The sequence below is a fragment of the Phodopus roborovskii genome, unplaced genomic scaffold (genome assembly GCF_943737965.1).
Source record: "Phodopus roborovskii unplaced genomic scaffold, PHOROB, whole genome shotgun sequence".
NCBI lineage: Eukaryota > Metazoa > Chordata > Mammalia > Rodentia > Cricetidae > Phodopus > Phodopus roborovskii.
This window is the reverse complement of record NW_026126571.1, coordinates 6,697,514-6,712,606: the sequence shown is the minus strand read 5'-3', so window position 1 is coordinate 6,712,606 and position 15,093 is coordinate 6,697,514. Positions and strand designations below refer to the sequence as shown.

The 15,093-nt window shown below is 40.9% G+C and overlaps 1 protein-coding gene across 2 annotated transcripts in view; it reads right to left on the bottom strand.

Moving 5' to 3' along the window:
- The window catches only part of Ctnna2 (catenin alpha 2), a 1,034,505-nt gene that overhangs the window by 210,677 nt on the left and 808,735 nt on the right, over positions 1 to 15,093 (bottom strand). For both annotated transcript variants that reach the window (XM_051202772.1, XM_051202773.1), the window contains exon 9: positions 12,018 to 12,170. In XM_051202772.1, the coding sequence (XP_051058729.1) occupies positions 12,018 to 12,170 (153 nt within the window). The remainder of the gene's footprint in view (positions 1 to 12,017; positions 12,171 to 15,093) is intronic.

The window sequence follows — 15,093 nt, the reverse complement described above, 5'->3', positions numbered from 1 at the left end:
GTTTTTACTTAAAAAACAAACAAAGAAGAAAGAAGAAGAAGAGGAGGAGGAGGAAGCGTCCAAACTACAGCTGCAGGCTGGCTACAGGGCTTTCTAATAAAAAAGCACTTGTAGGTAGCAAACATTGAAGGCATGAACATTCAAGAGTGTTTTTTTTTTTCACTAGGCAATTAAAATTTCCCTGCTCTCAAACAAACCACATCACTTTTAATTGGATACAACTTTTTCAGTTTTGCTTTGAAGGGTATGACCTTAATCTCATAAGCTTATGCTCCAAGGTAGATTTCAAAGTTAGCAGAATAATGTCTAGATGCATGTTAACAGTTGCAGAAAACAGAAAAATACAAAGTTATATACATGTACACACATCTAGTTTTCTAGATGATGAATTGCTGAACTTATGTATTAGTACAAGAAAAGGTCAAAAACCTTTTCCCATTCATCTGCAGTGAAGACGCTGAATATAACCGTCTCATGTCTGATCTGCCAACATCACTACGAAATCCCAGACACCAGTTTCCAGAGAATCTTCTAATACATCTCATTACTTTTTTGTTCACTTTGTAGAACATAGACTAAAATTATGATGCCATTCTGCTGGCTTATAGTCTACTGTGGAGAAAGTAAGTTGGTCAGGAGAATATATAGATACTAAATATAGGTACAGTGTACAGCAGAATCAACAGTACATGTGGAAAAACAGATGAGGGTTCCCCAGGATGTCACAGCCTGGCTCTGTCACTTACCCACCAGCTGGTGACTTTATGTCTAATAACTTTCAGCTTCCTTAAGCTTCTCATGTGAAAAACTGTATTACCAAGTATCTTAAAGAGATGATACATGAAATTTGTTTAATACTGTAAGGCATGACTAAAGAGTGGCTAGACTTGCCCTTCTCCTTAGATGTGCACAGCAACTTCATCTTTTCTAGGTGAGTCATCAGAAGCATACTTAATTATTGGGGTAAAACTTTAGGGGTTGCGGTGGGACTAGTTTTTGTGCAAATGCCAGAAAACCAAAATATCATAGTAACCCAGAGTTGATTCTCCTTATGAATATTCTTTTTAAATCGATTTAAGTAATCGAGACCTTCTAGTTTATATTTTAGCCAATCTATAAAGAGTTAAGTTGGACCTGGAGAAATGTATGAGCATGGTTAACCCAATAGCTGCAAGAGAATTCTGACATGGAAACATTTACTATCCTTGGGTTCCATTGTTTACAAATCATCATGAAATCAAAGAAGATCGGAATCAGGAAGACTGAGCAAGTGACAACTTGTGGTTTTAAAGAATGAGTTTAACCTGTGGCCCCCAACACCATCACCTCTAAGCAGCCTGCATGATTTACTGTACCAGAGTTAGCAATAATTATCCTGATAGAATGTGTATTGCTTCAAGTAACTCTTCTCTGAGGCATGATTGAGGGAGATGTCCAATAGCACTAATAGCAGGAGCTTCCATTTTTGACCAATGACTTTTGGGACCAGGCACTTCACCAAAAATTGTCATGGTGGATTTGACTCCATGCTATATAAGAAATCATTAGACCACTTGCAGGAAAGTATAAAATTATAGCTCATACATGGAGCCTGTTTTCTAGCTGTGCGACGCTGAACTAGCTATGTAACTTTAGTGTGTTTATATATGATGAAATTAGTGTGTATCTGTGCACATACATGTACATGCATATTGTGATCAGAAGTCAGCCTTGGGTGTTCTTTTCCAGAACTATCCATTTTTTTTATTTTGAGGCAGGGACTGTTTGTTGGCATGGGTCTTGCCAAATAGTCTAGGCTCAGCTGGCCAGGCAGCAAACCCCAAGGACCCTGATGTCAGTGCCTTCATAGTTCTTGTATTGGGAGCTCATGTCACCAAACTTAGTTTTTCTTTGTGGTTTCAAAGGCTTGGACTTAGGTCCCCATATTATAAGGTAAGCAGTTTGCCAACTGAGCTTCTCCCTGATGCCTCATTACAGAGCTTCTCCATATCCCAGCTTTTCTCATCAGTAAACTCAGGTCAACTACACAGGCTATTCAAAAGTATTAAATAAAGTAAAGGATTCTACACTCATGTTTATATAGTAAGAATTTAGGGGCTGGCAAGACGGCTCATAGGGTAAACATGCTTGCTGCCAAGCCTGACCATCAGATTGATACCCAAGAACCGCATAATAGAAAGAGAGAACTAACTTCTGCTGGTTGTCCTCTGACCTCCACATGAGTGCCGTGGGATATACATACACACACTCTCTAAACAAACAAACAAACAAATACAATAGTTTTTAAGAAATTCTAAAATGGACATTTTAATATTTGGTTGTGAGCCTAGCCTTTAACGGCTGAGTCATCTCTCCAGCCCAGAATATTTCAATTTTAATGGATTCTTTTTGGTATTATTTTGGGGGGAAAAACAAGGTAGTATGTAGGAGTTCAAGACTCTTTGGAGAAAGAGGGATATTATCCTAAATATATCTGGGAGAGTAAATATTACTGGAAGTGTATAACATTTGAGCTAAACAAAACAGTCCCTCACAGACTATTGGCACTTGTGGATTTTCTATGGTTGATTTTGATAGAGAACTCAATACCTCAAGTCTAGCATGGTGTATTGCCTGGATCAGGGCTGTCACCTCTGAGCAAAGGGGCATATCAGTACTGGACATGGACCTGAAAATCTTGCAGATCCAGTCTGTCCATGCAGGTTTTGTTTCATCATTTCTTGGCTTTCTCTTTGACTCACAGTTGACTCGAGACTCTAGTATTTACGAAGCTCTGTTGTATCTCTTTTAATCCAAGATACATGTGGGGCTTTTAGGGATATGGCTATCAAAAAGCTGCAGTCAGAGCCAATTGAGAAACTGTCTGAATGGGTACCCTATGCTTTTTGAAACTTCCAATTGATTGCATTACCACAGATTGTCAAAACTTGGAGTCATCCCGTATCTAACAAGATAGTTCAACCTCAGAAACCCAATAAAAATTCACCCATTCTTCACATCTCCTCTGCTGCCATTCCAGCCACAGTACTAATCCCCGTGACCACTGAGCTATCATCCTGTGTGTTCTTTTTCATTTCTGATTTCCCTACTCTAGAGTACCTATGACATCAGAGTGATTTTTTTTTAAAGTTAATAGTGTCATGTCTTATGTCAAAAACTATCTGATCTGATGGGTCTAGATAACTAAGGAAAATTCTAACTCATTTCTAACTCTGAATTTCATTTCTGGGGCTTCCTTAATCACTCTTGGCTCCAGGTTTGCTTGTCTCTTTTCCCCTATCAAACCTTGCAAGCTCACGGGTCCTACTCTGCATTCCTTTTCTTCACTGTCCCTGTAGCATAGACTTACTCTGCAGATATAAGACAACATACCAAAAACAAGTTAAGGAGAAGGGGCTTTATTTAGCTTACAATTCTCAGATTATACTCATCACTGAGAGAATTCAAGGCAGGAACGCAAGGAAAGGACCTGGAGACAGGAACTGCAACAGAAGCCATGGAGGAATGTTGCTTTCTCCCCACAGCGTGCTCAACCTGGCTTCTTTTTTGTTTGGCTTTTAGTGTTGTTGTTTTGGAAAAAAAAAAAAAAAAAAAGGTTTCTCTATATATCCCTGGCTATCCTGGAACTCACTCTGTAGACCAGGCTGGCTTTGAACTCAGAGATCTGCCTGCCTCTCCTTCTGAGTGCTAGGATTAAAGGTATACACCACTACCATCCAACGAACTTCTTTTTTAATACAGGATTTCTCTGTGCAATAGCCCTGGCTGTCCTGGAACTTTCTCTGTAGACCAGGCTCACCTTGAACTCACAGAGATCCACCTCCCTTGGCCTCACATAATGCTGTGATTAAAAGTGTGTGCCACTGTGCCCAGATCTAGCCTTCGTTCTTACGTACCCCAGAACCACTTGCCAAGGGGTGGCACCAGCTGGGTACTTCCATATCAATCACCAATTGAGAAAATGCTGCACAGGTTTACGTACAGGCCCATCTGATGAAGGCATCTTCCAAATTTAGGGTCCCTCTTCCCAAACAACTAAAGCTTGTATCGAGTTGACATAAACTCAGCCAACACACCATTTTATTTCCTTCCACTGACTGCTTGATAGCTATCTAATGGGAGAAGCATACTGACTTAGTAACCTGTCACCCATCATTCTTGGTCCCTTGATGCATCTTGTTTTGCATATAGCACACTGTAGGGATGGGAAGGCCTTAAAATCCTAGTTTCAACAACGTGGTTCTCATATGAATTCTGGTCAGCTAAAATATGGCTGACACCAGACATGTGGGAGGACCATGAGTCAATTAATGTTGCTTGATATAGGCTGTATGGACAACCAGGAAGTATAAACGGCGATATAATCTGTTTTATAGCTCCATTCCTAGCAAATATCACATTTGTCTCATTTTGTATAAACATGGCCTTAAGATCAGGGGTGAGGGACTTCTCCTGCCACTATCAGCAAGCCTGTGTAGGCCAGTGCTCTCTCACCACTGGCCTGAGTTCCAGTCTGAGTGTGGGCTTGCCATGTGTCCGTGTGTGCCCGGGGCCCTGCTATTATTGGCTTGCACACTATAGATCTTACCTGTCTGTGAATCCTTGAACTTTTTTCAACCTCCAAGCTACCTGTGACCTTTCTCTATTCCTAGCACTGGATACTGGACCACATTCACAGAATTCAACATTGTGTATTACACATCTACACTCTGCCTCATCTTTTCTAATAAAACTCATTGCCCAGAATGTATTCTTCTCTCTCTCCTCTCTCTCCTCTCCCCCCTCGCTCTCTGTTGTCTTTTTCTTCCCAACCCTCACCTGTGAATATTCCAATTATAAACCCCATCTTACCATCAACCATAGCTGAAAACTCAGTCTCTGTGTCCTCAGTACTGTCCCTGTGTTATTGGAAAAAGTTGTCAATTTTGAAAAAAAAAAAAATGAGATGTGGTCTCATGTTTTCTATACTCCACACTGGCCTTATTTTCACTATGCAGCCAAAGTTAGTCTTAAATACTTGATCATCCTGCCTCTATCTCCTAAGTACTAGAATTACAGGTATTTGTCACCATACCTGGCTTTGTCCATAGGTATGCTTCCCACTAATGAACCAGCCTCAGCTTATGGGAACTTTCTCATACACTGTCACTGAATATCACAGGAAATATCACACAGAGGGATTATTGAGGAGAGCCTTCACTCAGGACATTTAGCATCCTTGTGTTTAACCGACGGTCACATGATCAGTTCTACACACACCAGGTTATGTCTCCTATTTCCAAGCCTTGAATTTTTTTGACAAAAAGAAAAATCTTTATGGTATGTCTACAAGGCGTATGAAGATGAGACCATGGGATGGAGGACTGAGATAGCCTTGTCTAACTCATCATCCCCAAGGCATCAATATTATCCTTGTCAGACAGAACAATCATCCCCTCTCAGAGCCGCTGTCACCAAGGCTAAGAACATGAGCATACTGGTAAGGTAGAGAACCAGGGAAGAAGGATGGTGGTGGCATTTGGACATCACCTTTGGAGTACCCTGAAAGTAACTCAGATATTAAGCATTGGAGAGGCAGCACAGTGAGCCCTTTCTACTCAAAGAAGATAGCAGTTCCCCACATCGCCTCCTCCCAGAATTGAAATTCTTCTTGGTAGTAAATCAGAGAATTAATTAGGCACAATACCTCTTTACTGTTGATCCCTAAGGTGACCCTTAGCATCCCAAAGACATACTATTAAGATCCATTACCTCAGGGGCTAGCAAGCTAGCGATATTGCTAGCTACACTTATCGTTTTATTCCTTCTTTGGACACCATCTATTTATTGAGTTCTTGCTACAGGCAGGCACTCGGATAGGTGCCGGGGTGTTGGTAGGAATCAATTAGGCATGGTCCTTTCCCTAAGGGAATTGACAAACTAACAGGAGCCGTATCATATGGCTGTCTGAGCTGTGCATGTACGATTCAAAAGTAAATGTGATATGAGAAAGCAAGAAAGGCAAGGGACTGACCCCACCCCAGGACACACTCTGAGAGCAGAACAATAACGAGAAATGAAGGGGGGTGAGAAAAGGAAGACAGAGAGGACAAACACAGTGGGAACAAGCACAGCGTACTCAACCAAGCAAGGATGCCATGTGGCTGACACCTTGATCGAGGGACAATGAAACAAGCCAGTGAGCAGTCTGAGGAAAGAGCTCATCAAACAACCCACATAGGTTTTGATGAAATGGTGGGCATTGGGGCTTGAGAGATGCTTCAGTGGGTAAAAGCCCTTGCTGCTCATGCAGGCACGTGATACATATAAGCTCACGCAGGCTCTCACACTAAACATGAATAAAAATAAATTTTAAAATGTTGATCCTGCTTTACGCGTATTCGTGTGTGTATGTGGGGGTGTGTGGGGGTGTGTGTGTGGTGTGCAGGTGTACCTGTAGGAGGAGCCAGAGGTCAATACCAGACATCATCTTCTGTTGTGCTCTATTTTTTTTTTTTTTTTTTTCAAAGCAGGGTCTCTCCCAGAACCTGAAGATTGTTGTTTGCAGCTGGACTGACTGGACAGCAAGTCCCTGGGAATCAGCATTTCATCAGAGCTGGGGTTACAGACATGCAGTACCACACCCAGCATTTATATGGGTGTTGAAGATTTGAACTCTGGTCCTTCCATTGTGTGGAAAGTACTTTACCCACTGAGCCATCTTCCTTTCCCTGAGGAAAACAGGCAATTTCTGCATGATCTCAGACAGGGGAAACACTTGATCTGATTGAGATATACAGAAACCATGCATGCAAAATGGCCTGGAGGGTGCAGGAAAAGGAGAAAGGCCAGACCAGAGCCTCTGCAGCTCCCCTAAAGAGCAGAGCAAGCAGCTTTCATTACTGGTAGAGCTGGGAAGAAGGAGTGTTAGAAAAGTTGATTGACTGGGCTGCCAAGCAACAAGAAAAGTTAACGTGGAGGCTCAAGACAGCTGGACCGGTTTTTGCATCTCATTTTCAAAATTAGTTTGCATTGCTGCAATGCAGATTTTGCCCCCAATTTACATCCACCGCCACCCCCCAAGCACATTACTTTAGTAGAGAGTAGCCATAATTTACATTTCATTTCTGCAAAATTTTTCATTCAACTTGCTTGGAAATGAGGTTCAACAGGTGTGTTCTGATCATCTCTGTGCATCCTCATTCAGCCCACCCTGGAGTCCTTGGTTAACCCACAGAGGGTTTGGGAAAAGCAATCAGAGAAAATATCAATATTGATTATACTGAGTTGCAGTGAGATGTCTGGCAATAACAGGCCTAGAGATCAGAAAACAGATCTGATCAGCTGGCCTTCCAATCAGAAGATCCTAGGATACTCTTGGCAACTAGGCATATTTCTCGATTTGCTTATATTTACTTTATGTACATTGGTATTTTGCTATGGGTTAGGGGTCACCTGGAACTTGAATTACACCTCCACTAGCATACCTAGTACACACACACACACACACACACACACACACACACACACACACACGAGTGGATATAATTAAAATAAAAACACTGTTTCAAAGTACTTTAAAATGTCACTCATTTCTGTGAAAACCATATACTAAACTAAGGGAAAGTAGCAAACAATATTTAAAAAATAGAAACAGGTGGGAAATTGAGTATACAATCCAAAGTCAAGACATACTGAAGGACTAAAATTACTGTCATTAGAGCTAAGTTAAGTCTTTTACGGTCAGCTGGGTTCTCTCAGACTTTAAAAATGTGCTGTCCCACTCTAGTTCTACTCTGCTGTCCCAAGTTGGCACATGCAGTGGCACTTGCAGAAGTACAGCGAGTAGGCACCAGATAAAAGAACCACAGAAGCTCATGGAGCAGTGAACTGCTTTCGTCAGTTCAGGCGGAGCGGACCTTGCAGACTTGGCTGCTGAATATGCCTAAATGTAAGATCCTTGTATCAGTTCACCTTATGCATGCATTCACTTGAAACGTGGGAGTCCAGTGCTACCAGTGAATAAACAAACATCTCGTTTGAAATGTTAACAACAGAGGCAATGAATATTAACCTACGTTCTTATTTCAATCATTTCATTCCTGGAATCCCACTTGTAGATATTATTTATAGAGCAACCCCGAAGACACCCACTTCCTAACCAGGAATAAATGTTAAAGAAAATGCAAAATAAAACAATTTGCCCAGTATGGTGGTGCACAACTGCTATCTCAGCATTCTGGACACAGGTGGTAGTGCATCCAAAGTCTGAAGTGACAACAACGATGAGAGAGTTTTCTAGATCGCATGAAAAGCATCGCGGAAGCCAAAACTTAAACGATGCTGAAAAGAGATGCTCACTGAGAAGAGCCTGGGCGTTTCATGTCACGTGGCTCAGTTTCCTGATATTTGTTCATTTTAAGAAGGGGACATGAACTTGGGAGGTGTTTGTGTCTGTAGGGGAGGGGGGATCTGGGGAAGAAAATATATGTCATTAGCAATGTGGGGACTAAAAAAATTAAAGAAGAAATAGTAACCCATGCCCCAGACATTTAACAAAGATATTAAGGGTAGTATCAATTTCATGTCATTAAGTTAAATGAAAATAAACAGTCCCTAAAGGCACTATAACAAAACTGAGCCAAAAGAAACAGAAAACTCTGTCTTACAAAAAGAAAAAATTATCTCAAATAAAATCCTAGGTTCATATTGCTCCACCAGAGACTTCCTTGAAGTGTTTTTAAAAGAAAACATAGACCTGTGTGAGTAAGAGAAGGAATAGATACAAGTACATCTAAAGAATGAAGGAGACAAAATGTAATCATTTTCAAAAGTGTAACAAATATGCAACATAATTTTTATTTATGAGCATCATTAAGAATATTTGTGTGCATATTTGCATGTGACCAGGTACATGGACCTGTGTATATAGGTACAGAGGTATACATGTATGTTCATGTATAAAGAAGCCAGGAGGCAACATTTGTTACTGCTTTTTCTTCAATCACTCCTTACTTTAATTTTCGAGAAAGACAAATTTGATATGGGACTGCCTGCTAGTTCCAGGGATCCTCAAGCGTTAGGATTCTAGGCACACGCTATTACCCCTGGCTTCTCTGAGTCCATACCAGGGATCAAACTCAGGCCTTCAAGCCTGCCTTCTAAGCCCTTTGTCAGCTGAGACATCCATCAGAGTACATTTATAACATTAAAAATATATCTCTCTTAGGAAATGAGTAGTGGAACTAACTTGATCTATCTGCAAATAACACTATCCCCAGTAAAGTAGAGAATTTTCTTTACTGAGATCTGGAAATATCACATATTTACATTAACACCACATTACACTAGACCCTGGGCAAGCACAATAATAATGCAAGGGAGAAACAAAGTATTAAAAAGATGAAATGTCACTGTCATAATTTATAGGCACATGATTTTATGCACTGGGCTCTGAAAGAATAGAAAGTTATAGAATTAGCAAATGAACTTACAAAGGTCAATGGACATAAAATCAATATGTCATGCATGTAAACTAAGAAAAACTAAGAAAGTCTCTAAGTTCACAAAGATCATTTTATTTTTCTAAGCACAAACACTTTACTTGAAGGCCACAGACCACGTTAATTGTTTGGTTGCAGCTCACACAGTAATCCCTGCTCATACTTGGACATTAAGACATTCAAAGACGTTGCTGGCTGCATAGTCCCCAAAGTCAGGGAGGAGAACAAGTAAGTCAGGTTTCTGACTTGGGCATCTGAGTGACCAAAGTAGGGGATCTGACACAAGTATGAGATCAAAGATGGCAGCTGGATTAATCTACATCGAACCCAAAATCAGGAAGGAAAAATGCTGACTATGGCGGGTCGCACGAGAAGGAAGAATGATTAGCGCTCCTGGAATCCAGATGCAGAGAGGGAGGAGTGATGAGCAAAGGGGTCAGGACCAGGCTACAGAAACCCACAGAGACGGCAGACCTGAACAAGGAGGAGCTCATGGACCCCAGTCTGCTAGCTGGGAATCCAGCATGGAACCGACTCAGGCCCCCTGAACGTGGGTCTCAGTTAGAAGGCCTGGGCAGTCTAAGGGACCTCTGACAGTGGAACCAGGATGTATCCCTGGTGCACAAAAGGACTTTGGGAGCACATTCCCCATGGAGGGATACTCCCTTAACCTAGAGGCAGGAGGGAGGGCCTAGTCCCTACTCCAAATGACTTGACAGATTTTGATGATCCCTCCTGGAAGGAATCACCCTCCCTGTGGAGTGGGGGGGGGGTGGGGGGGAGGAGGAGTCGGGGGACTTAGGAGGGAGGGAGGGGGAACTGGGATTGATAAGTAAAATAAGAATATACATCCTGGTCTCATGTTTACTGAAAGTCACCTCTGTATTCCAAAAGTGTGTTCCAAATGAGGCCATGCCCAGAATTATTAACATGGACAGTACTGAGCACAAGAGATGTTTACCATTTGGTATTAATTTGAATCTTTTCATGCAGTATTGGCAGTATACCAGTTTCATTTTCTACACACTCTGCAATTATTTATAAAAACTACAGTACCCCACATAGGATGGTATGACCATATGCCAGTATTATTTTGTTTCCCATTAGTGTTTAAATCCTTGTAGCGTTCACTCGGCAACCCTCTTTTCTTCTTCTTATACCGTCCCCCCCCCTCCCCACGCACAACTCTCAACTCTTTCTTCACCATCTCCTTGACACCCAAATAAAACAGTGTACCTGTTTTCATTTTAGCTTGCATTTGTATATATCTAAGTTTTCATCTGGTGCTCGTAACCATTCCAGACATCCCAGGACCATACCCTTCTAAGACACATTTCCTGATTAACATCTGTGGTTTTTTTGTTTGTTTGTTTGTTTGTTTGTTTGTTGGAGACCATATCACTAACTTTGCTTTTGCCAGATTATAGCCATTCGTTTCCTAAATCCAGACAGCCTGAATATCATTTCCCAACTGCATACTGTTCTAATATCAATGGGTATAATTTTGGATTTAAAATTAAAGTCCCATGGATTTCTCGTCTTCACAAAAATATGTTTATGATCCTGAACTTACATTAGTATATTGGCCCAAGATCTTCCAAAAGGAGTCTAAACAGCTATTTAGGAGGAAAATGGATCTTTTGATCTTTTTCCCAAAAATTCACTACGTGGCCAGTGTTGTGGAATGTTCCCTGACTTGGACATTCCCTCATAGAGGGCAAGGGTTAGAGGACTAGACCCTCACCTCAATGCCCAGAAACTACCTCTCCCCTGCATCATCAAGATTTGCATAATCCTGTCCCAGTTGCTGTGGTCTCTGAAAGTGCTGGAGAATATAAAGGTCAAAGTTTAACTGAGGGGACACTCCATGCCTCCCCTTTCTGAGGTCATGACCCATGCTGGGGTGAGCTTTCCAGTGATCCAGCTTCTAGGGCTTACTAAGCTCCCATAGGCATCTCCTTACCCATGTTCTTGTAAGTAATGCCAAATATCTCACAGATACACCAAGCCAAGCTCAATTGGAATAATTTTGTCGTTATGTCCTTAGCACCCTATCTGGAATATTTTGTTCATGTCTCTCCAGTAAAACTACATGGTAGACAGGCAATTCTAAGCTTTGCTGTAGGCAAAGGAATGGGAAGTGAGCAGGGTGGAAAGGAAACAGGTTCTAAATTATCCATCTGGAAATTTTAATTTCACTCCTCCTCATCAAACCTGCCATTCAGGGCTAAAAGTCCTCGCTACCACAGTTCCAGCTTCCGCTTACTGCTCAGGAAAATTAGCAGACACATATTAGAGTGTGAAGAATCATGGCACACAACAAGGAAGGATGGGTAATAATTTGTTTCCTCTGAGGGGAGCAGGATACTCAGAAAGTCAAAGGAAGAGAAAAAAAAAAGCTTCTAATATTTGACTTTTTCAAGAAAACCACAAAACTACAACATATTAAAACCTCAAGAGCCTTGTGTAGAGACACACTATATGCAAGTCTACACCTTGCATCATGAGACCTGAGTCCCCGGGTGTGTGACTTACCTCCACTAGCTTGTTGGCATGTTCGCGGAAAACCTGGGCATATTCCTTCACTTCCTTTTCGTTCCCACTCTTGGCAGCCTCAATGAGAACCAGCAAAGGGACATTGGTTTCCAGGAAAGAATCTGATATGTGATCCATCACGGCTTTCCGAAGCTAAAGTTAGAAGCAAAAGCAGAAGGACATTAAGGAACACAATTGGTAATCTTTTCTTAAACAACTGCCAAGCTTTCATTACAATGTAAACAATGGTTGTAGTTTTAATAGACATCTTGAAACAACTTAGAATCTGCTGAGAAAATTTTCTCAATGGGAGGTTGCCTCGAACAGGGTGGCATGTGGGGATATATGAGGGGAACTTTCTTGATTGTGTTCACTAATATGGGAGGACCCACACTACCAAAGGCAGCACTATTCCCTAGGCAGGAAATTCTAGAGTATATAAATGTGGAGGGAGATGCTGAGCACTAAGAAACATGCACACATTCATTCTCTTTCTGCTGCTGACTGTCGATCAGACTGTCTGCTTTAAGTTCCTCTTGCCTTGACATCCCCTACAATGATTGGCTGTAGCCTGGAATTATAAGTCAAATAAACTCTCTTCCCTCCGTTGTTTCTTGTCCAGATAATGATCACAGCAACAGAATTGAAACTAGGTCAATATTCGTCCACCTCTCTTTTGAATTTTTTCTGATCACATCAAAGAAAAAGATGTAGACGGATGTATATCTGCCTAGGGGCTATATGTAATATATACCTCTTGAAAATTACATAAACAGACTGTAGCTCAAAATACTGACCAAAGGTTAGTTCTCATCCTTCACTGAATTATATGTTTGACTCTATGAACTCTGAGTCCAAGAGCTCAGGCTCTTCAGCAGCAGAAACTTCTGGGTACTAACCAACCATTGGGGAGAACCCCTGATAGAGTGCTGAGCCTTGATACCACCCCTAAAACCTTGTCACTGTGTAGCCTCCTGCCTTTTCATATCACTGTCTTGCTTTGCAGAGCAAAAACAGGAAACATCTGACAGTCATAAAAATATTCCAGCCCAGGTGTTATGGTGATGCAGTTGCTATGTTCCAGGAAGTAACAAAATACTTAGAATTATGTTTCAAGGTAAGAATAAACAAACCTGAATCTTCTAACAATGCATAATTACACGCCATTCCCACACTATCTAAAATAAGTGGGGCAGCTGCATGGAAACAAAATAAAACTATCCCTGAGCAATCACCTTGCTTCTACTTTGTTCCTAATTATCTGAATGTATATAGGCTACAGGTAAAAACAAACACAAGCAAAGATGGTAAATAATCTGTACATTTCTCAATTCAATTCATTAACATCCATCCCAGAGGCTGGGGGTGGGGGGTATGGTCTTTTTCTGGAGCAATAATGACCATAAAGGATGCACATGTATATGCATAAATTGGTTTGGCTTTCCTCTGAATTGCCTTGACATTTCTCCTTGTAAAGTACAAGAAAAACTGTGAGAAGTTAAATTCACTAAGATACACATTTGGCGAAAATCATACGGAATTACTTCTACAGATTAATATTGGTTGTTTGTGATGTCATCTTTAGGGGTTTATCTCATACGAAAACACTCAAGTAATTTCTTTCCACATTCCATTGCCGAAGCCATTTAACAATATTATGAAACATGGAGCATTGCTAAGTTCTTCCTATGATAGGTCTAGGACAAGTGAAATAACCCTTCTGTCCTGACTGGGCAAGAAACAGCATTAGCAAAGGCAGACCTGAAGGGGACCTTACTGGGGACACTCAAACTAACCTGTCACAGCTGCTTCAGGGCCAGTGATTCGTGTAGAGAAAAGTGAATAGTGGTAAAAGAAAGAATGACTTGACAGGGACAAGAGAGACAAATGGAAATCTACATAAAGGGTGAGTTGGAGGAAAATAAGGAAGGCTATCCTACCAACCAAGCCACCACATTTTTGATACCTACAAAAAGTAACTGAAGAAGGCACGCTGTGAAGCTTGAAAACCCATCTGTATCAACTCTTCCTAAATTCTCGGAAGAATTTGCTTACAGAAGTGAGCTAAGTTAAATGTTACAGGAAGCTGTAAAGAGTAGTTTGTCCCCATACACTTTTAAGCTATGACAGAAAGATGTCTATACAACTGGTAAAAATGGTAACCAAAAAAAAAAAAAAAAAAAAAAGGTAACATACCATTTCAAATTAAATAAAGAACTTCACAGAAAAAAATTCAAGATGTAAAATAACAATATAAACTACTGTAAGAACAACTATGAACTAGGCATCATGCTCACACCTTTCTTCCCAGTACTTATGAGGTTGAGGCAAGACAATAACCATGAACTTGCATCTACCCTACACTAGATTTGGGGCCTAGGCCAGCCTGCCTAGTGTAAGAACATCTCAAAAAAACAAAATTGGATAAATGGCTCTGTCATTTGAGAGCACTGTCTGCTCTTGCAGAGGATGCAAGGTCAGTGCCGAGCATCCTTCTTGGGCCACCTGTAACTACAGCCCCTGGACATCCATATAGACTTGAAATGTATGCAAAGACCTGAAGGAGACCAGGAGAAATTTCATGCTAATCTGTCAAAGCTTCTGTCAGCGCAGACCTTCACATCATAAAAGTGGGGATTTAATAGAATGAATTTGACAGGGACAAAAGAAGGCAACAGAAAGAGAAAGTCCACATAAGGGGTTAACCTTCATTGGTACCCACACACACCAGTATGCATGCACACACATGCACGCAAATAACATAAATATTCAAAAAGAAGGTAACTAAGAATTATGTTTTAAAATTCAAAATAAGAAGAATTACAAATAGTCGATTTATAAAACACTGAATCAAAATTAAGTACCACAGCAGGTGCCTTAAAAGAAACAGAGAAGGGAAAAATGCAAAGGAAAATATTAGCAAGAACTTAAAAGGGTTGTGAAAAAAAGATGACAAGTCAAAACGAGATAAGAAATTCAATGCATGGCTTCCAGGCATCCCTGAAGAAAGAATGCCAAAGCCGTTGTAACTACTTATACCAAGACTTATGAAATAGGGAATTCCAACAGACACAGA